The following is an 18,803-nucleotide window of genomic DNA, read 5'->3' as shown; positions in this document are numbered from 1 at the left end:
GTTAGACCTGTCTTTATGAACTCTTCAAAACCAGGCTGGTTTTCTAAACGAAGGACCTCTTCAAAAGCATCCTGTACTCAATACCTGGGATCCTCCACATGAAGCAAAGCAGCGAACCGGGCTCGCTTTCTCCAGGGGGAAGGCAAGATAGGAAAGCAATGAAGGAGAGAGAAAAACAACAAAGAGCCCTAAAACACCTTCCAATGCTCCCAGGAAACCTCAATATGTCCCTGTGTCAACTAAGGAAGACCACTGCAGGTACGTGGGGGGAACCTTACGTGCTGGGAAGCACCCTGCAAAAATGCCTCTTCTCAAAGCAGAACGCTGAAAGCCTGCCTGCACAGCGACCAGCGCACACAGACGGTACCCCAGCAGCTACCTGGTACGGTGATCTGGATGATGTTCAGCTCGTCTGGTTCGATTTTGATCTGCCTGATCCCACCTAGCTCTCCTGAGGTACCTATGGGGAAAGGCAACGGAAGGCGGTCGCCGACGGGATCCAGCAACGCCACGTCTGCCCCACGCAGCACCGATGCAGGGAAAGCGTGGCCGGCTGTCGCCTCAGTACCAGCTCAGCTTGCCACAACCACGAGGCTTCAGTCAAGCGGCCCAGCAGCAACAAGCCCGTGGCATGCAGGTACCCAAAGGGACACCTGGGGCTTCTGCAAACAGCTTGGCTGGCAGGAGCTGTTGGTGCCCTCCAACTGGCAGCTGGACCTTGTTAAATGCTCGTTTCCTGGCTTTCTTCAGTTAAAATGAACTGGATCACCAATGGGTGTTGGTGGAGACACTGGAGGAGCTGTCTCCAGTGGCAATTTTAATGCTCCCAAACTCGTGCCTGGAACTTGCCCCTATTCTGAGAGGGCTGACTGAAGCTGCGTCACACCAAGATGAGACCAGCTGAACCCTGGCAAAACTCAGTGTGGTTTCAACCCCAGCAGATGAAAGCCTGTGCTGACCAGGCTGTCCCAGGAACTGGCTGCCCACAGTCCCCAGCCCAGCTTCCTCTCCTCTCAAGATAAATTTCCTCACTTAGGGTGGGATAGATCCACTGCAAGGCGCTGAATCCCAGCTTGCAAAGGCAAGACAGCATGGCTTAGTGTGGTGTTTCAATGGGTCCAAGGCCCTAAACATGTGGAAAAGGTTTTCATTGATGGTGCTCAGAATACCAACACTGCTGACTTCTCAGTGGTGGCTTTCAAAGGAACTCAGAAAGCAAAGACTTCCCTTAGCTTTGCATTTAAGCACATGCTTAAGTCTCACTATTTCAATTTATGCATTTTTAGGCCCCAGCTGGAGGGTCAGAAGGTAAGAGCCTTCATCTCTGCATCAATCAAATGGGGATAGTCCCTAGAGAACTGCACTGTGGTGCAACCATGCAGCTAATGGCACACATTCAAGTCACTCTGCAGGCATGTTTCTCTGGCGTGCCCCCCATAACACTGTCTTGCAAGAGAAAATGAATTATTCCTCACCTGGTTCACAGCCTTCAGAAACATTACACTTCTCAGACCTGAAAGGGAAAGGCAGACAACAAAGGTGGTCACGGGGTAAAAAAAGTGAGAGCTTAAAAGGCAGTGGTGTGTGGACTGATCCTGGCAGGAGGGAGAAATGCTGCCTGCTATCACAGTGGGCTGCAAGAGCTACAGAGGGTCCCCATGGTCACTACACCCACAGCCCCAGCAGTGGCAGAGCATCCATGGCTGCAAGATCTGCGAGTTCCTCTGCAAATAAACCTTGCTCTCAAACCCACCCTGGTCCAGCACCCTTGCTGATGGCAGCCCTGCCTCTAGACAGGCATGGATGGAACTGCAGAGAGCTCCTGAAAACAAGAGAGGTTGTTTCTAAGCCCAAAACTTGGTTGGCTCCATCCCTTTGCGACAGAGAGCAGTGCATAAGTATTACTACAATGTGGTTGCTCACGGAGGTTAAAAAAATAGGGAGAAGGGAAAAAATCAATTGATTTGGTAAATATTTATTCTGTTCAAAGCTTTTCTTCACTGGGCACTATTCCAAATTCCCATCTACAGCTAACTTCACATGTTCAGGAATTTACACAAGTTGTTCTGCATCCAAATGAGATTATTTTGCATTCTCAGGATGCATGTGCTTTCTTGTTTCTCTCTTGAACAGGGACAACCACAGCTCTTTGGCAGTAAGGGACCAAAGGAACCACTCTGGAAAATGCACTCCTCCACAATGTTGGTCCTTCAGGGGGAAGGAAAACCCTTCTGAGCCAGCGCCTGTTGGCTCAGGAGGATGTTCAAAAGCACTTCTCATTTGCCTAAATCCACTCAGGAGCACCAGCAGAACAAACCACTACACAAGCCAGGAGTGCTCTTGAAATGTTCTTCCTAATTGTGGAAAGGCCAAAAGGATCATTGTTCTAGAAGGTTCTGTACAGACTACCTGGGAGCTTTGGGAAGGGTTTTAAACTCTCCTGCTTCAGGTCAAAGTAAACCTTTCACCAAGGAAATGTGGGGGGAAGGCTTCCCTGGGGAGTGCATTACACCCCACAGTGTCTGGCCCTCCTCCTGGGGTATTGGACACTGCATTTTCCCTGAAGCAGGACTCTGACATGGGAGGACCACTCCTTTGGAAACACTCCTACCAAGGCACTGAGGTTCCTCATTTGTGGAAAGAAAAAAAATAACAATCTCTCACAAACCCTACTTTGAAGCTGAAGATACCCAGAAAGCTGGAGACAAATGCCAGCCCTGCAGGCTGGGCAGCTCAAAAGGTCTCTCCCCCCTAAAGTTGTGATGTTTCAGTACTGGTCATATTGCCAGGCTCACTCATTGTTATATCACTCTAACACTGCAGGTTCTGCTGTCCCAGACATGATTTAGGGGCGTGCAGCAGCCAGATCCAAGGGGACAAACCTGAAACAGCACTGGGAAGAACGAGAAGAGACTCCATCCTGTCATAGGTTCTTGTCATGGAAGAGCCAAGAAAGGAAAGGAACCCAAGAGATGTCACGGATGAGACAAAGACAAGTTACATTATTTCCCCACCCTGACCTGCACAGGTTAGCAACCACACAGCAGTGTCTGAAGCACCAGCTGGTGGAGCTGTCAGTGCTGGGCAGTGAGGCTTTGTGCCAGAGAAGCTGAGGAGCATTCTTCACTCCATTTGTGTGAAACAAGGCTGGGAAAAAGTTCCTTGTCTTATAGCAGTTCATAATGCTATAAAGTGCTGACCTACCTCTCTTACTTAAAATGATATTAAAAGCTAAATTACACCTTGCTTCCACTGAATTAAGAATGAAGGAAATGGGGCTATAAAGAGAAAAACACCTCCTGGATCTCCCAGTCTGGGTTGGAAAGCTGTACGCTATGTGATACACGCTCCACAGGTGCTGCCAGCATGTTTTGGACCTGTCTAGCTCATGGTTGTAACAGAAACAGGTACTTCCCTAAAAAACCTCCTGCCCTGCTGGAATGTGTAACCCCCCTTTATTAAATGAACTGTTAGGCTCCCTGTGAGCTTTCTTAACAAGCAACACTTAATTAGCAGGATGCTGCTATGGTGTGAGCTGAGGGTAAATCCTTTAGGTCATGCATCAACACCGGAGACGGCTCCAGCAGACAATCCCAGGCATGGCCCTCATTTCATCAATTTTGCTCAAAATTAATGATCCCAAACTTTTGGCTTGCAAAAAGAGGGATCTGCTTGGCCTCCCCCTGTGCTGACTAGCTGTACCATTGCAGTGGGATTTTAGGGAGGCAGGAAAGCAACACCAATTCAGCCTTCCCATTATGGACTTAAAACATCTCCCTGATGCTCCAGCTTACTGAATCACACTCATGGCCCCCTCCTGCACCCACGGGACATTGCTGATGAACACATCAGTAACCTGCTGCGCACATTAATAGCCCCAAAATAACTCTCTGAGGGATGTCACTTTACAGGGAACAGGGACAGAAGTCCCGCTTACCTGCTGTTGGCCTGAGAGGTCCCCACCAGGTCCAGCATGGCCCCACGGTGAGGCTCGGGGGAGATCTCCCGGGGAGGGCTGGAGGGCTCCAGCTTGGTTGGATCTTTGGTAAATTTGCTTCCTGTTGCCAGGTGTGCATGGTGGGTTTTGGGAGAAAAGCAAAACCAGGGTTAGTGACTGGAGATGCCAATGCTGCAGCTTGTTCCCCTCCTAGTCCCAGAGCTGAGCTCAGGGTGGGGGAGCAGGTTCTCAAGTGTCACCTGCTTGCAAAGACAAGGATGCCCATTCTGTTGGGTTCACATGTTAAAATATTAGCAAGACAGCTGCTTAAACCTCTCCATAACTATGTGTGTGCTGGGAAGCCCTGCCTGGAAAGAGCACCTCCAGAAAGGGCTGGCTGACACGACAAGGGTTCCAAGAGGCAGGGACTAAGGTCAGATCACTGCTGTAGGAGCAAGCCCTGAAGTGGGCTGTCCCTGTCCCAAGGGAGGGGATGTGCTGCACTGGATGCAAGCTAGGCAAAACAGAGTAGCAGAGACACAGGTAGCCCTGTCCACAGCTCCAAGCCCACTGAGCAGCAGGAGAAATCTGTCACAGTGACACAGAGAGGGACAGAAGCATCCTGCCACCATGAAAAACTTCCTCTCTCCCTTCCCTGCTCCTCAGCAGCCTTAAAGGAGCTGAAATGAAGCCTCAACAATGACCTTGGAGATGGAAAGAATAATCTGAAGGCAGACTAGGAAATAAAATCAGGGAGGGAAGGTGAGGAAAGAGCGGAAGAATGAGGGCTGGGGAAAGGAGGGAGTGAGACTACATTGTGAAGCTGCAGAAACCACAAGGTGTCTTGTTAAACAGCTGTTGTCAAAGGCACTTTGCTGGTCTCAAAGCACCATCACAACATCCTCACCCTTCTAAAACATATTCCATCTATGGGAACCTGATGCCACTTCCCTTTTGGCTCCAGCCTGCAAGAAAGGGCAGGGCTCTGGCAATAGGAGCAGCAGAAATATAGAACCTTAAAGAAACTATTTATCTACTAACAGTCCAAAAGGCTCCTTTTAATTTGTGCTTTCTATGAACCAAATCTTGTTCTTGCACCAGCAGAGCCTGCCTGAAGCCGCTACCCAGGGGAGCAACAAAAATAGGTTTCCGAGCAGTGGTGGGTATTTTAATTAAAGGGTGAGCAAAACTTTCTGGGGAAGCTTTGGGATACTTCACAAATGGCGACTTAAAATACAGCTCCACTCAGAAAATAATGTCTTTGCAGAAATGGCACCTCCTGACTCAGCAGATGTGGGGTTTTTTTGCACAGGCTGATGTGCTGACGCAAACCACAGAGAGCCAGGTTTAATGGGTTTTGCTTCTGGTAGCCCTGCAGGGACTTGTCAGGAGAGTGGGACCTGTCACCCGCCTCAGCTCTGCTGGGTTTGCTTCCTCATCTCCGAATATCCACCTCCCTACCAGGTAATCCACAAGCTCACAGCACAGTGGTCTCCACCAGCAGGTCTGGAGCTGCTGTGCAGATGTTCATGATGTCTCCCCCACACACTGTGCAAGGAAAATCCAAGCATCCCAAAACACAGTTCAGTGCTCCATCCTTTGGAGATGGGCAGGAGCTTAAAGAAATCCTTTTCTTGAGGAAAATAAAACCAAAACCCTTAATGGCTTTAGACAAAGAAATCTCCCATGTAGGTGGGACCCCCTCCAGGTTCTGCTGGAGATCCCCTTTGGGTGGCTCCGGCGTCACCACATTCAGGAAGCACTCTTAGGGCTGTCGTGGGGCCAGAGTGATAACTTGGCTGGCAGAGATATTTGGGAAAAAGGTGTCTGGAGAGCTACCAGCATGTGTGGTTGGCAGCTCAGGGGAAAAAAACAAAACAAAACACCACCCCAAAACATGTCTTTACTTGAGAGCCAAGCCCAGGCAATCCAGGACCCGGGTGTGATAAATTTGGATGCAATGCCATATTCCAGGTGTGGATGAGGGCAGTGGGATGAGGGCACTGCTGGAGTGCAGGTTGAAGCTGACAGCATGGGTACCTGTCTCCCTGTATCTGCCAAGAAGCACTTATCATGGAATCACAGAATGGTTTGGGTTGAAAGAGACCTTAAAGATCATCCTGTTCCACCCCCTGTCATGGGCAGGAACACCTTCCACAATCCCTGATCACTCCAAGCCCCGTCCAACCTGGCCTTGGGCACTTCCAGGGATGGGGCAGCTGCAGCTTCTCTGGGCAGCCTGTGCCAGGGCCTCTCCACCCTCACAGTAAAGAATTATTCTGGCTTCTTAAGCTCAGAGAAAAAAGTAAAAACACAGAGCAAAGAAAGTCAAAGAACTCCCTCCCCACCATTTTGTCACTGAAAAAATGAACTTTCATTATTTTTTAAAAAAAGAGTTACCAGCTGGATGATGGCAGCCCCTCCCAGTTTAAAAAAAAAAAAATTACCAGTGAGGAACACAGCAGTGATTTTATTCCACTAGAGAGTACAGATATATTACCAGGTACTGCCTGTATTGTGGCTCAGCCTGATTCAGGAGCCAGCCCAGCCTCACACAGCAGGAATTCTCGCTTAAACCTTCAAAACTCAATTTTGAAGGGGAGTACAGAGCTTGCACTGATACCAGGAAAAGGCAATTTCAGCATGTCCTGGTGTGGGGCACAGATAAGGCTTCTCCTCACTGAGTATAACTGCATGTGTCCTGCATTTCCTCTGCTTACAGGTGACATTATTTCCACTCTGCTTCTCTGGATAACCTTTCAGTTTTGTGGGCAATAAATCAAAGGATTTGGAGAACGTACCTGTAAAAATTCTTTCGTCAAACATCCTAGGAGAAAAGGAAAAAAAAAAGAATTAGAAATACATGCTGCTAATGACTGAATTGGAGGTTTAATAAATGAACAGCACTAAACCAAGTCAAACTAGCAATTTTTTTCATTCCCTAAAAAAAAGAAATTACTTTTTTCAGCTAAAAAAGACATTTTAGCCTGTTGTGCAGCCCAGCAACCTTATGGCATACGCTTTTTAACTAAAGCACCTCTATTTCTGCTTATAAGTCATTCTCTTAATTTAACTTATTAAATGAGGCTGCAATAGGCTGGCTTTACAAGAAGAAACAGTGGGACCAATGCAGCTGTTTCATTTTCCAGTGTAGACCATTGACCATGATGTCACCTATGCAAACTATGTCCAGGGCCACATCCCACAGCCTGATCCAGCCTGGAAAAAGCAGGACAAAGCAGCTCCTCTAGCAACTGACATCAAGAAAGCTAATCCCTTTTAGGATGCCTGAATTCCATCAGTGTTGGTGATTTTAGCCCTCTGGGGAGACTTGTCCAGGGTTTTTCTGCGCTGTAGTTTCATACCTCTAGCAAGGGAACAACACAAGCACTGCACAGGCAGGGGCTGGATAAATCAATGTATTATAGAGCAGATTTTCCTGACAGAGAAGCAAGGAGAGATTGCACAGCACAGTGATAACTGCGAGTACATCGACTCCTCCTACCCCAGCAGAAAAGCAGACACACCTAGACACAGTGCATGGCCTGTAGGTGATACATTCTCATCACCAGATATGGAGGATGTGCACAAGTGATCAGTGAAAAACAAGGTGGATGGGAATCCCTGTGAGAATATGGATATTCCTCCCTCCACCCAGGGGCATTGCTCCCATCCAACAAACGTCATTGAAGGTGCTGTAACCACCTTCAAACGTTTGGGGTGGCATCAGCAAAGTTTGATGCCCATGATCACTTAAAACAGGATGGCAGATGTTGGGGGTGATCATGGCACAGCCAGCTCTGCCACATCCTTGCAAAAAGAGAGAGAGAGATGAAAACCAGAGGTTTGCAGGGGGAAAGAGCTCTCAACTGTCTTTTATGAAAGAGGGTGAGAAGAGTTTTTCGTGTCAAAACAAACCCTGTAAGCATGGAGGGAGCACAGCTGAAAACCCTGACACCCTTGAGCCATACACTTCCTTTTGCTTTCCTTGCCACCCACCTCTTGATGACAAAATGGATGTTGTGCCTCTCCTCCAGTATCCGTTTGAGCTTGGGGACACCATAGGTGCAAGGTCTCTTGAAGGGGATTTTGTCTGGGATGCCGATGATCTCCACTGCCTCGGGGTCGCAGGCAATCTTCCTGTACGGGACAGGGACCATGTGGTCCAACCCCAAGGCTTCAGCTGAAAGATGAACACACGGTTTTCATTTGCACAAGCATTTTGTCTTTTACAGACGCTAAAACAGAGGTGTAAGGGTTCAAACTCAAGCAGAGCAAATGCCTTCTGCTCTCTTTTCTCCTTGTCCCAGAAAGTGAGCTCCAGGAGCAGCTGTCCCATGGGAAATGGGACAAAAAGGAAAGCAGCAGTAAACACAGCTAAGGGTCTTCCAAAAACTCCCAAACAAGCCCAGTGATGCTCAAACCAGGAGAGAGCTGGCCCAAATATCATCCCCAAACTCCTTGTGACCCACCACAGCAGGTTTGTGAGCTCTATGATTCACAAGCTGCATAGCACGTGGAATCAAAAAATTGGTAATATTGGAAAAACCCTCTAGGATTGATTCCAGCTGTTAACCCAGCAGCACCATGTTCAGCAAACCACATCCCCAAGAGCCATGTCTACATGCTTTTTGGAACATTTCAAGGGATGGTGACTCCATCACAACCCTGGGCAGCCTTTGCCAGTGCCTGACCATCCTTTCAGTGAAGAAATTTTCCCCAGTGTCCAATCTAAACCCTCCCTGCAGCAGCTTGAAGCAATTTCCTCTAATTCTATCACTTGTCACCTGGGAGAAGAAATGGAGTCTCACCTGGCTACAACCTCCTTGAGCTAATTGTAGGGAGCAGGAAGGTCCCCCCTGAGCCTCCTTTTCTCCAGGCTGAGCCCCCACAGCTCCCTCAGATGTTCCTCATCAGACTCTTCCTAAGCTCTGTTACCTTTTGGACACGCTGCAGCACCACATCTATAAACCACAAGTTAAAGGGCTTGTCTCAAGCCCATCTACAGCTCCCAGGTGACACCACACACATCTACAGCCCATCTGTAACTCAGCAATTAATCAGCCTGGTAGGGATGGCACAGTTGAAGAGCTCACCAGCCCCAAGAGATTTCCCAAGCTTCCACCTGCCCAAATGCCCAGGAGCTACACCAAAAGCCCACGGCAAAGGGAGCACCAACAAGATATGCAAGCCCTGAAGATGGAGAAAAAAGCAGCCGCAACAACAACCACCTTCTTTTCACCTGCCACATGTATGGAAAAGGGCCACATGCCACCACTCCTGGTGCCCCAGTGCTGTGATCCAGAATGCCACATGCCCAGACAGGGCTGTTTCACAGCCCAGTTATAAATTCCTTGACAATGGTGTGGGGTTCCAAACAGAAATATTGACATAACCTTCAGGAGACTGGGAGCTGCTGAGCTCAATGTGTTAGGAAGAGCAGGGAGCTCTAGCATATGGCTTCTGCTGCTGTGTTAGGGAACAAAAATGATTGCTATATAATGATATGCAATCCACAAGCACTGCAGATGCATAATGGGATATTAACTCCTACTCACCATATCTGCTGTTAAAAAGAATTTGCACGCACTCCCTAAGGGTGTTGATGTCTTCAGTTTCTTTTATAAAACTGTCCCACTTATCTATCAAAACAAAATACAAGAAATAAGAAACTTCCATATGGTTCATACATAGCAGATGCACTTTTTTCCTGCAAAGTGCTGTGAAGCAGGAACAAGACTTTAAAAATTATTTCCCTGTTCTGGAGTGAATTTTGCCAGGCTGGCAGACAAGGTCTGGGCCTCTCCAACCCCAGACCTAAGCACTCCCCTTGGCATGTGCAAAGCAGATTCCTAAGAAATAACCCCGTAAAATTCCTCAGCCCTGGAATGAAAGACCCTCTTGGACAGAGCCAACTCCACCTGGAATGAACCCCTGAAAGGTACAGCCCTTTCACAAGTGTATCTTTTCCATCTTCTCCTCTTTCCCAACCTTCACACCCGTATTTTCTTCTCCTCTTTAAGGCAGGCATGGGTTTTTAAGCTGCATTGCCCTTGGGTGGGGTGGAGGTGGGGAAATGGCAGTCTCCTCCTCACTGCTGGTCCCCCCAGGCACTGCTACAGAATCCCACCGGGATCAGTGGCTTTCGGTCATTTTGATAATAATTCCAAGTTTTCAGGAGGTATGTGCTGCTTGCAGCTGGGGCAAACAGCCTCTCCCAAAGCCATGCCTTGGCTCCCTGTGCAGGAAGCAGAGATGGGAACTCCCAGCCAGGCAGCAGCGCTCAAGGACCGCTGGCAGCATCTGGGAACGGCAGGGATGGACCGGAGCAGAGACGAAGGTCTTGGCTCCAACGTGAGATGCATCGCCTCCAGCACTGCCAGGTCAGAGCGTGGAGAGGGCTGGGAGACCGCTGGGGAGAGATGTGGTGAGGGGAAACCTTTCACTGAGGCTGCCAGCTGCCTTTAATGCTGGAGCAGGGCACACACCTGTCTTGTCATGGACGATGGAGAAGAGGATGCGCTTGGATGAGTGCACATTCTGGATGAGGGGACCTCCGGAGACTGATGATTTCTGTCCTGGACAAGAGGGGAGACAAGAAGAAAGGGCTGATGAGAGCCTGACCAGTGCTCCCGGCACCACCACAAGACCCTGGCTGCTGTCCCCCACCAACCCTCCCGTGTCCCCTCCATGACCCTGGCCTGTGACACCTGCTGCGGCGCCGGCCAGACCAACCCCTGCCATCCCCACTCCTGCTGCCTTTTCTGGCCTGCCGGCGCAGCACCCGTCATTTCGGGGCGAAAACACGGGCGCGCCCTGCCAGCACCTCGCAGGCACCCAGGGAAGGGCTGGGGCAGTGCGGCACGGCCAGCGCTCCGCTCCTTTCCATACAGGCCGAGCTCTAGGCCGCTTCTCACGCGAGGAACACCAAAACCCCCGGCCTGGCCCCTGCCAGGCCCGGGCGTGGGCTGTGCCCCAGGCCCTCATCCGAGAGCAGACTCCAGGCTATTACCACAGCAGTCGCTGTACTCCTGTGAGGAAGGCACCTTCAGCTCTCCCGCCGGCCGGGCCAGCAGCGCCTCGCCCACCGCAGCGGGCCCAGGCAGGCCCGAGGACGCCTCCTGCTTGAGGTCGATGGTGACGGGGGCGGGCAGCGAGACGCCGTAGAGGAAGTTGGTGATAGCGATGGCGGAGGGGGCGTCCTGGCCGGCGGATTTGGCCACGGCGCCGTTGGCACCGGAGTCTCGGCTGCCCTTGGAGGCGAGGGAGGAACAAGTTAACTCGATGTTGGGGTTGGGCTCTCGGCTGGGCTCATCTGCCGGCCTGAGGGGAAGGAAGGGAGAAGAGGAGGGAAAAACAGGTTCCTTTGGGCCCACGGCACTGCTAAGCTGCAACAAGCGAGGACGTGGATAGGGAAGAAGGGAGGGTGGGACATGCTGCAGCACCAGCTGCCAGGCTCCTTGATGAGGAGCTCCATGAAGGCAATTACAGGGTTAGAGCACCTCCGCTATTTGGAAAGGCTGAGAGAGTTGAGATTGTCCAGCCAGGAGAAGAGAAGGCTCTGGGGAGAACATCCTCTGGCCTTCCACTACCCAAAGGTACTGGAGAGCTGGAAAGGGACTTTTGACAAAGGCGGGGAGTTACAGGACAATGGGGAACGGCGTCAAACTGAAAGAGGGTTGGTTTGGGTTAGATGTTGGGAAGAAATTTTTTCCTGTGAGGGTGGTGAGGCCCTGCCACAGGTTGTCGAGGGAGGCTATGGCTGCCCCATCCCTGGAACTGTTCAAGGCCGGGCTGGATGGGGCTTGGAGCAACCTGGTCTAGTGGAAGGCATCTCTGCCCACAGCAGGGGCTTGGAATGAGATGGTCTTTAAGGTCGCTTCCAACACAAACCAATCTATAGTTCTGCTCTATGATTCAGAAGTTACATCTATCACTCAAACTCCTGAGCATCTTCAGGCACCTAAATGGTTCTTGTCTTCTTTAAGCGAAGCTGGCTCATCTTACAGTAGTTCAAAGCATTTTTATTAGCTAGGACCAAGCTCCATGCCCAGTGCATTTAAGGGGTAAAACCTTTAATGACCACAATCACTTGGCTCCATTGCCCATGCTAGCCCCCAGCACCCATGGCACATTCAAGGGGGAGCTCAGTCAGCCCACAAATGAGTTTCAGACTGAAGAAACCAACCTGCTCCACATGAGATAGGGAGCCACAAGCTCACAGACAGCTCAAGTTCTGCGTGTCCTACTTTTAGCTGTCTCAGCCTGATTTTCCAGAAGCATCAAGCCTTTAGAGGAGGTATTTGGTCATGCTCAGCATTTTTCTGAATGGATCTGAGGTGCTGCCAGCTGGGCAGGCAAATGCAGGGGCAATGCACCTAAAACTACTGAACCCCTTGCGTAAATGTGGCCAAAAGGGGGGAGTTTGCTCTGCTGCAGTCCCCCACTTCCCTCCTTGTCTGGCATTAAAAAACCCATTTCAGCCTGGGAAGACACTTGCAGCATTTACCCTGGAAATCCCTCTGGAGATTGAAAAGCACTTAGCTTACCGCAGTGGAAATTTTGGCTGAGACACATAAAAAGATGCAGTTAATGTGCATGTTTACACACACTTTTTATAGAAATGAGTCTGAAATGGACTCAAGCCCCCCAGCACGAACAAAGCTCTGTGCAAGGCCGGATTTGGCATGGCTGGGCCCAGGTTTGTGGGTCTCGAGGAGAAGCTGGGACATGGGAGGGACCCTCCTGCCTGTGCCACACTAAATCATCATGTGTTGTAAGATACGCCATCCCAAGGGCTCGCTGCTCTCTTGCTCCTTGGAGGTCCCCAGAATTACCTTTTTAGCCTGAAGCGGATGCTGTGGCTGTGCTCTAGGATGGCCATCAGGGATTTCACATCATACTCCAGGGGTTTCTTAAAGCTGATCCCCTCAGGCAAGCCAGTAACTGCCAGCGAGCCCGGCTCTTTCAGGAACCTCTCGTAGGGCAAAGGGACCACGCTGCTCTTCCCCATGGCCTCACCTGGGGAGGGGACAGAGTTACACACTGACAAATACCCTGTGCCCCTGACCATGGCTGAGCAGGGCTGGAGGGGTAAAAGCAACAGCAAGAAATACCAACAGAAGCATCAGGAGAAAAAAACCCATTCCTACCTTCGCACTTAGCATGCAAGGCACTCCAACTCCTTTCTAAAAGCACTAATTAATAAAAAGCTCATAAAAGCCAATAAGCAGATGTCTCATCATTCAGGGTTTCACAGCAGAATCCTCAGTTGGGGTCACTTGGCACAAGCCCACCCCTCGGAGTGCCCAGCCATATGCCAGTGAGGTACATGGCCATCAGCAAGGTGGGAGGGAGCCAAGGGCTGACAAAGAAGGCAGATTTTTATCTCATGCTTACTGAGATATTCTGGGAACCTCATTTCTAGTCAGTTTTCTTATTTTACCTCCTGGAAGAACGGAAAGCAGTTTGATTGCTGTTGCTGTCAAGCAGCTTTGATTCACTTTGACAGACACGGAAAAAACCCCAAACCAATAATCTCCCTCCATCCCACTATTTACAGACAGCTTCAACATCCATACATTTGACTGCACAATCACCTCCAGCGGCCCAGAACTCTCCCCTGCTCCCCTCAACACTGGCAAGATAGTCCCCACCATGTGCCTCTGGCTCCATTTCACCTCTGACACCAATATCTCCCTAAAGAGTCAGGTATAAATTGCTTTCCCTTCCCTGGCAGCAGCATACAAGCAGGGAGCATTGCCATTATATAGGGATTTTCTAAATCAGGTGAAGAGCTTGTGTGCCCAAACCAGGGCTGCCCTACCATGCATTGCAGGCAAAACACCATCAGAAAAACAGCCTGCTCTGAGAGATTTCAAGGAATGGCCTAAACCCTCAAGCCACCCTCTGGGGAAAAATTACTTTGGAAACCAACCCAAGTCACTGTGATCAATAAACATGGTGCTGAAAGCATGAAGCACAAGAAACGGCCAGGCAGGAATGCAACCTGTCCAGCAAAGCAGTGTCCAGATGCAGAACATGTGGTGGCATGATACAGTGCCTGCACCTTCATCTCCAGACTGAGGGACAGCCAGAGAAGATTATGGGACCTTTAAGTTGTTGAGGGATTTTATACCATGGATTTTCTTTTCAATCTTTTATTTTTTCTCTTTTCCTAAAAAAACCCCAAAGCCCAAAATGCCCAATACCAAAAGATCTTACAGAAACACTGGAAATCTTGTGACACTGCCAGCAAGTCCTTACTAAAAGTGATCTCTTCAACATGTCCTTTGAAGGAATGTGTTATAACTAACGACGTGCAACTTGCACGAGCCATTAAGGCTTCTTACAGGGAGGACTGATAATATTTTAATTAAGCAAATAACCAAAGTTTTAAAATAAGCCTTTGAACCATGGCACCGTGAGTTTACTTCCTGCAAGGTGACAGTTTCCCTGCCCCAATGATCTGGCTCTAGCAGCTCTCCACCTCCCTTCATCACCTCTCTTCATGACTGGGAGAAGCTCCTAGTGTCCACAGTGGCTCCTTAACAACCCAAAGCTCAAGAAATCCCCAGACATATTTTTATGGGGACTGTGTTATTGTCAAGGTGACTTTGAGAGGTCTTGTGCTGCTGTGCAGAGACTCGTGGTTTAGCTAAAGAGACAATAATCATCATTAATGCCTGTTTAATAGAAGCCACTGGTAATCAGTCATCCTGTTGGTGCAGAGATTACTCGGCTCTGGAGGGAATCTTTTTGACTGAGCATTTTTAAAAGATTTTTTTGTTTCCAATTCTTATTGATGAAAGGATTTAAAAAAAAGCCCTAAGAATCATAATTGTTAAACCCTCACAGTCCTCTCAGTGTTACAAACAGAATCACCCTGGGGCATCTATCTCCTGTGCATTGCTCCCCACTCAACCAGGAGAGGCTCTTCCCAGTGGGAATGAAGGGAGGGCAGCAAGCAGCTTTGTCAGGTTTCACCACAGAGCAGCTCAAGGATGGAGACAGCTGATACTACTGAGGCAGCAGCAAAGGCAGAATTACACCCAGTGCCAAAGCCAATACTACTGTCCCAGGGATGTCCAATCTTCTGCCATGGCAGTGCTGGCCATGCCGGGTTGAAGAAGTTCCCACACACCTCCATACACCTTGAAACTGTAAAGAGCCTTACTAATCATCCAGTGGATGGGCTGCCTGGTCCATGAACCCCATGCAGATGCACCCTGATCAAGCTTTCCTAATGCAATTATATATTTACTGTATGTCAGGTTTTAATAATTCACATATTCCTGAGAGGACAGCAAAGTTTGGCAGCACTGTCCCGGCAGCAATGAGAGCTGCAGCTTGGAGAGGGAATTCACCAGCAAAAAACACCATCTCCATTCTGATCCCTTGGTTCTCCTGCACCACCCCTTCCTTCATTCTTGGGCCCAGCCTTTGGAAGGGTGAAAATAGGACCTGATTGCTCCCATTAATGGGAACACTGCCTCTAAGTCCTTTACGTGGCTTCAGAAAATTTCAGTGACTGCTTGTCCAGGGGAGAAGGGATGGCATCTCCCTTTTCTGTCTGTGAAGCCTGTGGAAGATGCCAGCAGTAGCCAGCAGCAGCAACTCCTGCATGTGAGCCCAGCATAGCTGGTGGTAGCTCCCGTTATTTCCCTTCTGTTGTGTGGGAACACCCATTCCCAAATCACATACACAAATAGGGGCAAAGCCTGCACTTTGCACTCAGGGAGACCTGCATAACCCCAGCAGGGCCTGAATCTCAGATGGTGATGGGGAGCTGCAGCCAGAAAAGCCAAACACCCAGGTCTGGCACAGCCACAGGGCCTGAACTCCCCCAAAGCATCATGCAGAACTATCAAAAGCCACTCAGCAACACGGGGGAATAACTGGGGCTCGTTTTCCCAAGCCAGTATTGCTCTTCCTACCCTGACTAGCCTAGCTCCAAAGGCGCTGCCAGGGGATGAGCCAGCAGCACGGCCACTGCCACCAGCCACTGCATCGCGGTTCCAGTGGATTCCTGTGAGCAAGAAGAAGGTGCTGCTGCTGCTCAAGCCACTGCAGATTGGGCCTGGAAGGAGCTCTGCAACCCACTGGGTTCCATACCAACAGCCATATGGTCATCTATATTTAATTGCAGAAGCTTTACTGCTGGGGGTGTTGCATGTGCTGGAATGGCACCACCTCGTCTCCTGAAGTTGGGGCTGCAGGGCCACGTGCTAGAAAATCATCTGTTTTCTTTTTAAATAGACTTGCCAGGGAAAAGAGGGAGCAAACTGCAGAGCTCCACCACAGTGCTATGAAAGAGGTGCTGTGGATGCAGTGACAGGGATAAAGCTGTGCATGGAAATCACATTCAGGGCATCACAGAGGCTTCCCCTGGTCAGGGGAGACAAAGGGTGCTTCATCCAGCAGAGGGATTTTTTTTGCCTCAGTTTGGGGCACTGGAAAACTAAGAAGCAGTGGCCAAATCCCATCTCAGTGCAGCACAAACTCTACACAGGAGCACGTCTCACCACGCTGCCCCTGCCAGGCAGCTGCTCCCACGCTGAGGAGCCGGGCTGGCAGCGAAAGCCACGGGTGGTGGCAGTGCTGGGCAGCTCAGTGAGCCCCAGGGACATTCCATATCCCCAAAGGGAAGCATGAAGGTTCTTACTATAAAGCACATCAAACACTTCCTCTACCATCTTCCTGAGGAGGTACACATCTGATCCCTGGTCCGGGGACACCCTGAGCACCCTTTGCCCGCACTCCTTCGCCTTCTTCTGCACCTCTGCGTCCTGCTCCTTCCTCTGCTGGATTCCTGCGGGGGGAGAGGAGAAAACAGGAGTCACTGCGGCGAGAAGGGCTGACACCTCTGGCTGCAGGCAGGTGTCCCAGGTCTCCCACCCACCTCAGGCCCCAGCTGGGATGAAATCACACTGGGCTGATCCCAGCAGCCCCCAAGGTGCAGGGAAAGGCACTGGCAACAGGCAGTGGTGCCAGCAGCAGGGTCAGTCACCCGATGCCTGCCCCCTTTTCCCTGCCTTTTCCCACTCAGCCAGACTGAAACATTTAGGACTAATTGGGCAGTCCACTTCTAGTCTCTGGTTTCAATCTGCTTAGCCTTCAATCTCACAGGAGAAGAAAATGTGCCTTTCTTGGAGGCTTTTTTACCCTTCAGCATCATGTAGCTCAGTAATACCAGCTATTTCCTGCTATTTTCCCCCATTAAACTTCAAATAAAGCATATCTTTGGCATTGACTTCTTTGCATCTCTAAACACACAGAAAATTAAAGACTACAGATGCATTACTGCTGTTCTACCCACAGTAATTTGCAAGGGAATCTCGGTGACAAAGGACTAATTCCTTCATCATCCTCAACAGCCTCGTACTGGCAAACCAGGGTGCTCAAGAAGGAGCTCAAAGATCCTCCTGTGGAAAAAGTCCATGGCTGGCACATCATGGAGAATGGATCAAGAGCAACATGGGATACACACAGAACCAGACACAGGAAAGTAAACAGTCACCATGCCACCCCCTGTAAAGCTCCACATGTCACCCACAGCATGGCAAAACAGGCCCTGGGAAATTTTTTGGGGTGTTTGACCAAGGTTGTGAAATGCATTTGCATCTGCACCTTCCAAGTGCCTCTCCCTCCTCCCCTGACATTTGTCTGATCACTGCCAGTTCCCCCCATGCATCGAGAAGGGCAGAACCAGAGGTTCAGATAAAGGAGGGTGCTCAAGAGAGGTCTGTGTCCCAGAGAGATAAGAGGCTTCTTACATCTCCAAGTGATGTCTGCTTTAGATTAATTCAGATCTTGCTACGAGGGCAGCAAGAAATCAGAGGCACTTCCTGGGATAGTCTCCACTGTGTGCCAGTTGTAAGGGCTTTGTGGAGTGGAGCTGAGCCTGGGCCTGTATAATTCAAGACAGAGTTATCACATTTCACCCTGTCTGCAGCATCATCCACCTGACTCAAACCCCACGCTCAAGATTTCTGTTTTCAACCAGATGTGACTATTTCTTTTTGACAAAGGTATAAATGAAACCAAGGAGAGGGGAATCCGGATCTAGTGCCAGGTGCTTTCCCCTGCACAGCACTAGGTCACCAACCAGGATATATCACAGAATCAGAGAACAGTTTATGACCAAAGAGACCTTAAAGACCATCTGATTCCAACCCCCTGCCATGGGCAGGGACACCTTCCACTATCCCAGGTTGTTCCAAGCCCTGTTCAACCTGACCTGGAACACTTCCAGGGATGGAGCAGCTGCAGCTTCTCTAGGGAACCTATCCCAGTAGCTCATAACACTGAAAAGAAGAAATCCCTACTAACATCTAATCTAAATCTCTCCCTTTTTAGTTTTAAACCATTCTCCCTTGTTCTATCATTACCGGCCTGGGCAAAAATTCACTCTCCCTCTTTTTTTATAAACCCCCTTTAGGTACTGGAAGGGGCTCTCAGGATTCTCCAGACTCTTCTCCAGACCGAACAACCTCTCTCAGCCTGAGGAAACGTAAGGGAGCTCCCTCCCTTTGGCCACCCCACTGCCATCCACATCTTGTGGGTGGTGGGAAGGGAAGGCAGAGTTGCCCATGAACGTAGGAAACATCCCCCAGATGCCTCCTGTCCTGCAGAATACAGTGGAGGATAACTAACGGTGAGAGGATGGAATAGTGGAGCTGCCCAGGGCAGGACGAGGGGCTGGGCAGAGCTGCTCCTGCAGAGCCATGCAGTGAACAACCCAAGCAGACAGCGACCTGGGCAGCTTCAGGGCACCGGTGTCACCAGAGCAAACCCTTCCTGAACAATCTCTGCAATGGATTAAGCACCTATGTGGTTTCTGCTAACACCATGTATTTCTCTCCAC

The 18,803-nt window shown here is 49.9% G+C and overlaps 1 protein-coding gene across 10 annotated transcripts in view; it reads right to left on the bottom strand.

The window, feature by feature from the left end:
• Positions 1 to 18,803, bottom strand: part of GTF2IRD1 (GTF2I repeat domain containing 1) — a 68,945-nt gene that overhangs the window by 22,743 nt on the left and 27,399 nt on the right. For 8 of the 10 annotated variants that reach the window (XM_040082666.2, XM_040082671.2, XM_040082669.2 and 5 more), the window contains 10 exons: positions 16,602 to 16,748; positions 12,775 to 12,958; positions 10,950 to 11,260; positions 10,426 to 10,515; positions 9,496 to 9,579; positions 7,937 to 8,120; positions 6,739 to 6,764; positions 3,938 to 4,058; positions 1,476 to 1,513; positions 380 to 460 (listed from right to left, as the gene is read on the bottom strand). In XM_040082666.2, the coding sequence (XP_039938600.1) occupies positions 380 to 460; positions 1,476 to 1,513; positions 3,938 to 4,058; positions 6,739 to 6,764; positions 7,937 to 8,120; positions 9,496 to 9,579; positions 10,426 to 10,515; positions 10,950 to 11,260; positions 12,775 to 12,958; positions 16,602 to 16,748 (1,266 nt within the window). The remainder of the gene's footprint in view (positions 1 to 379; positions 461 to 1,475; positions 1,514 to 3,937; positions 4,059 to 6,738; positions 6,765 to 7,936; positions 8,121 to 9,495; positions 9,580 to 10,425; positions 10,516 to 10,949; positions 11,261 to 12,774; positions 12,959 to 16,601; positions 16,749 to 18,803) is intronic. The other 2 variants (XM_040082672.2, XM_040082674.2) reach the window with 1 other exon arrangement.

The sequence above is a fragment of the Hirundo rustica genome, chromosome 19 (genome assembly GCF_015227805.2).
Source record: "Hirundo rustica isolate bHirRus1 chromosome 19, bHirRus1.pri.v3, whole genome shotgun sequence".
NCBI classification, from domain to species: domain Eukaryota; kingdom Metazoa; phylum Chordata; class Aves; order Passeriformes; family Hirundinidae; genus Hirundo; species Hirundo rustica.
The sequence above is the reverse complement of the archived record's forward strand: the minus strand, read 5'-3'. Positions and strand labels throughout refer to the sequence as shown.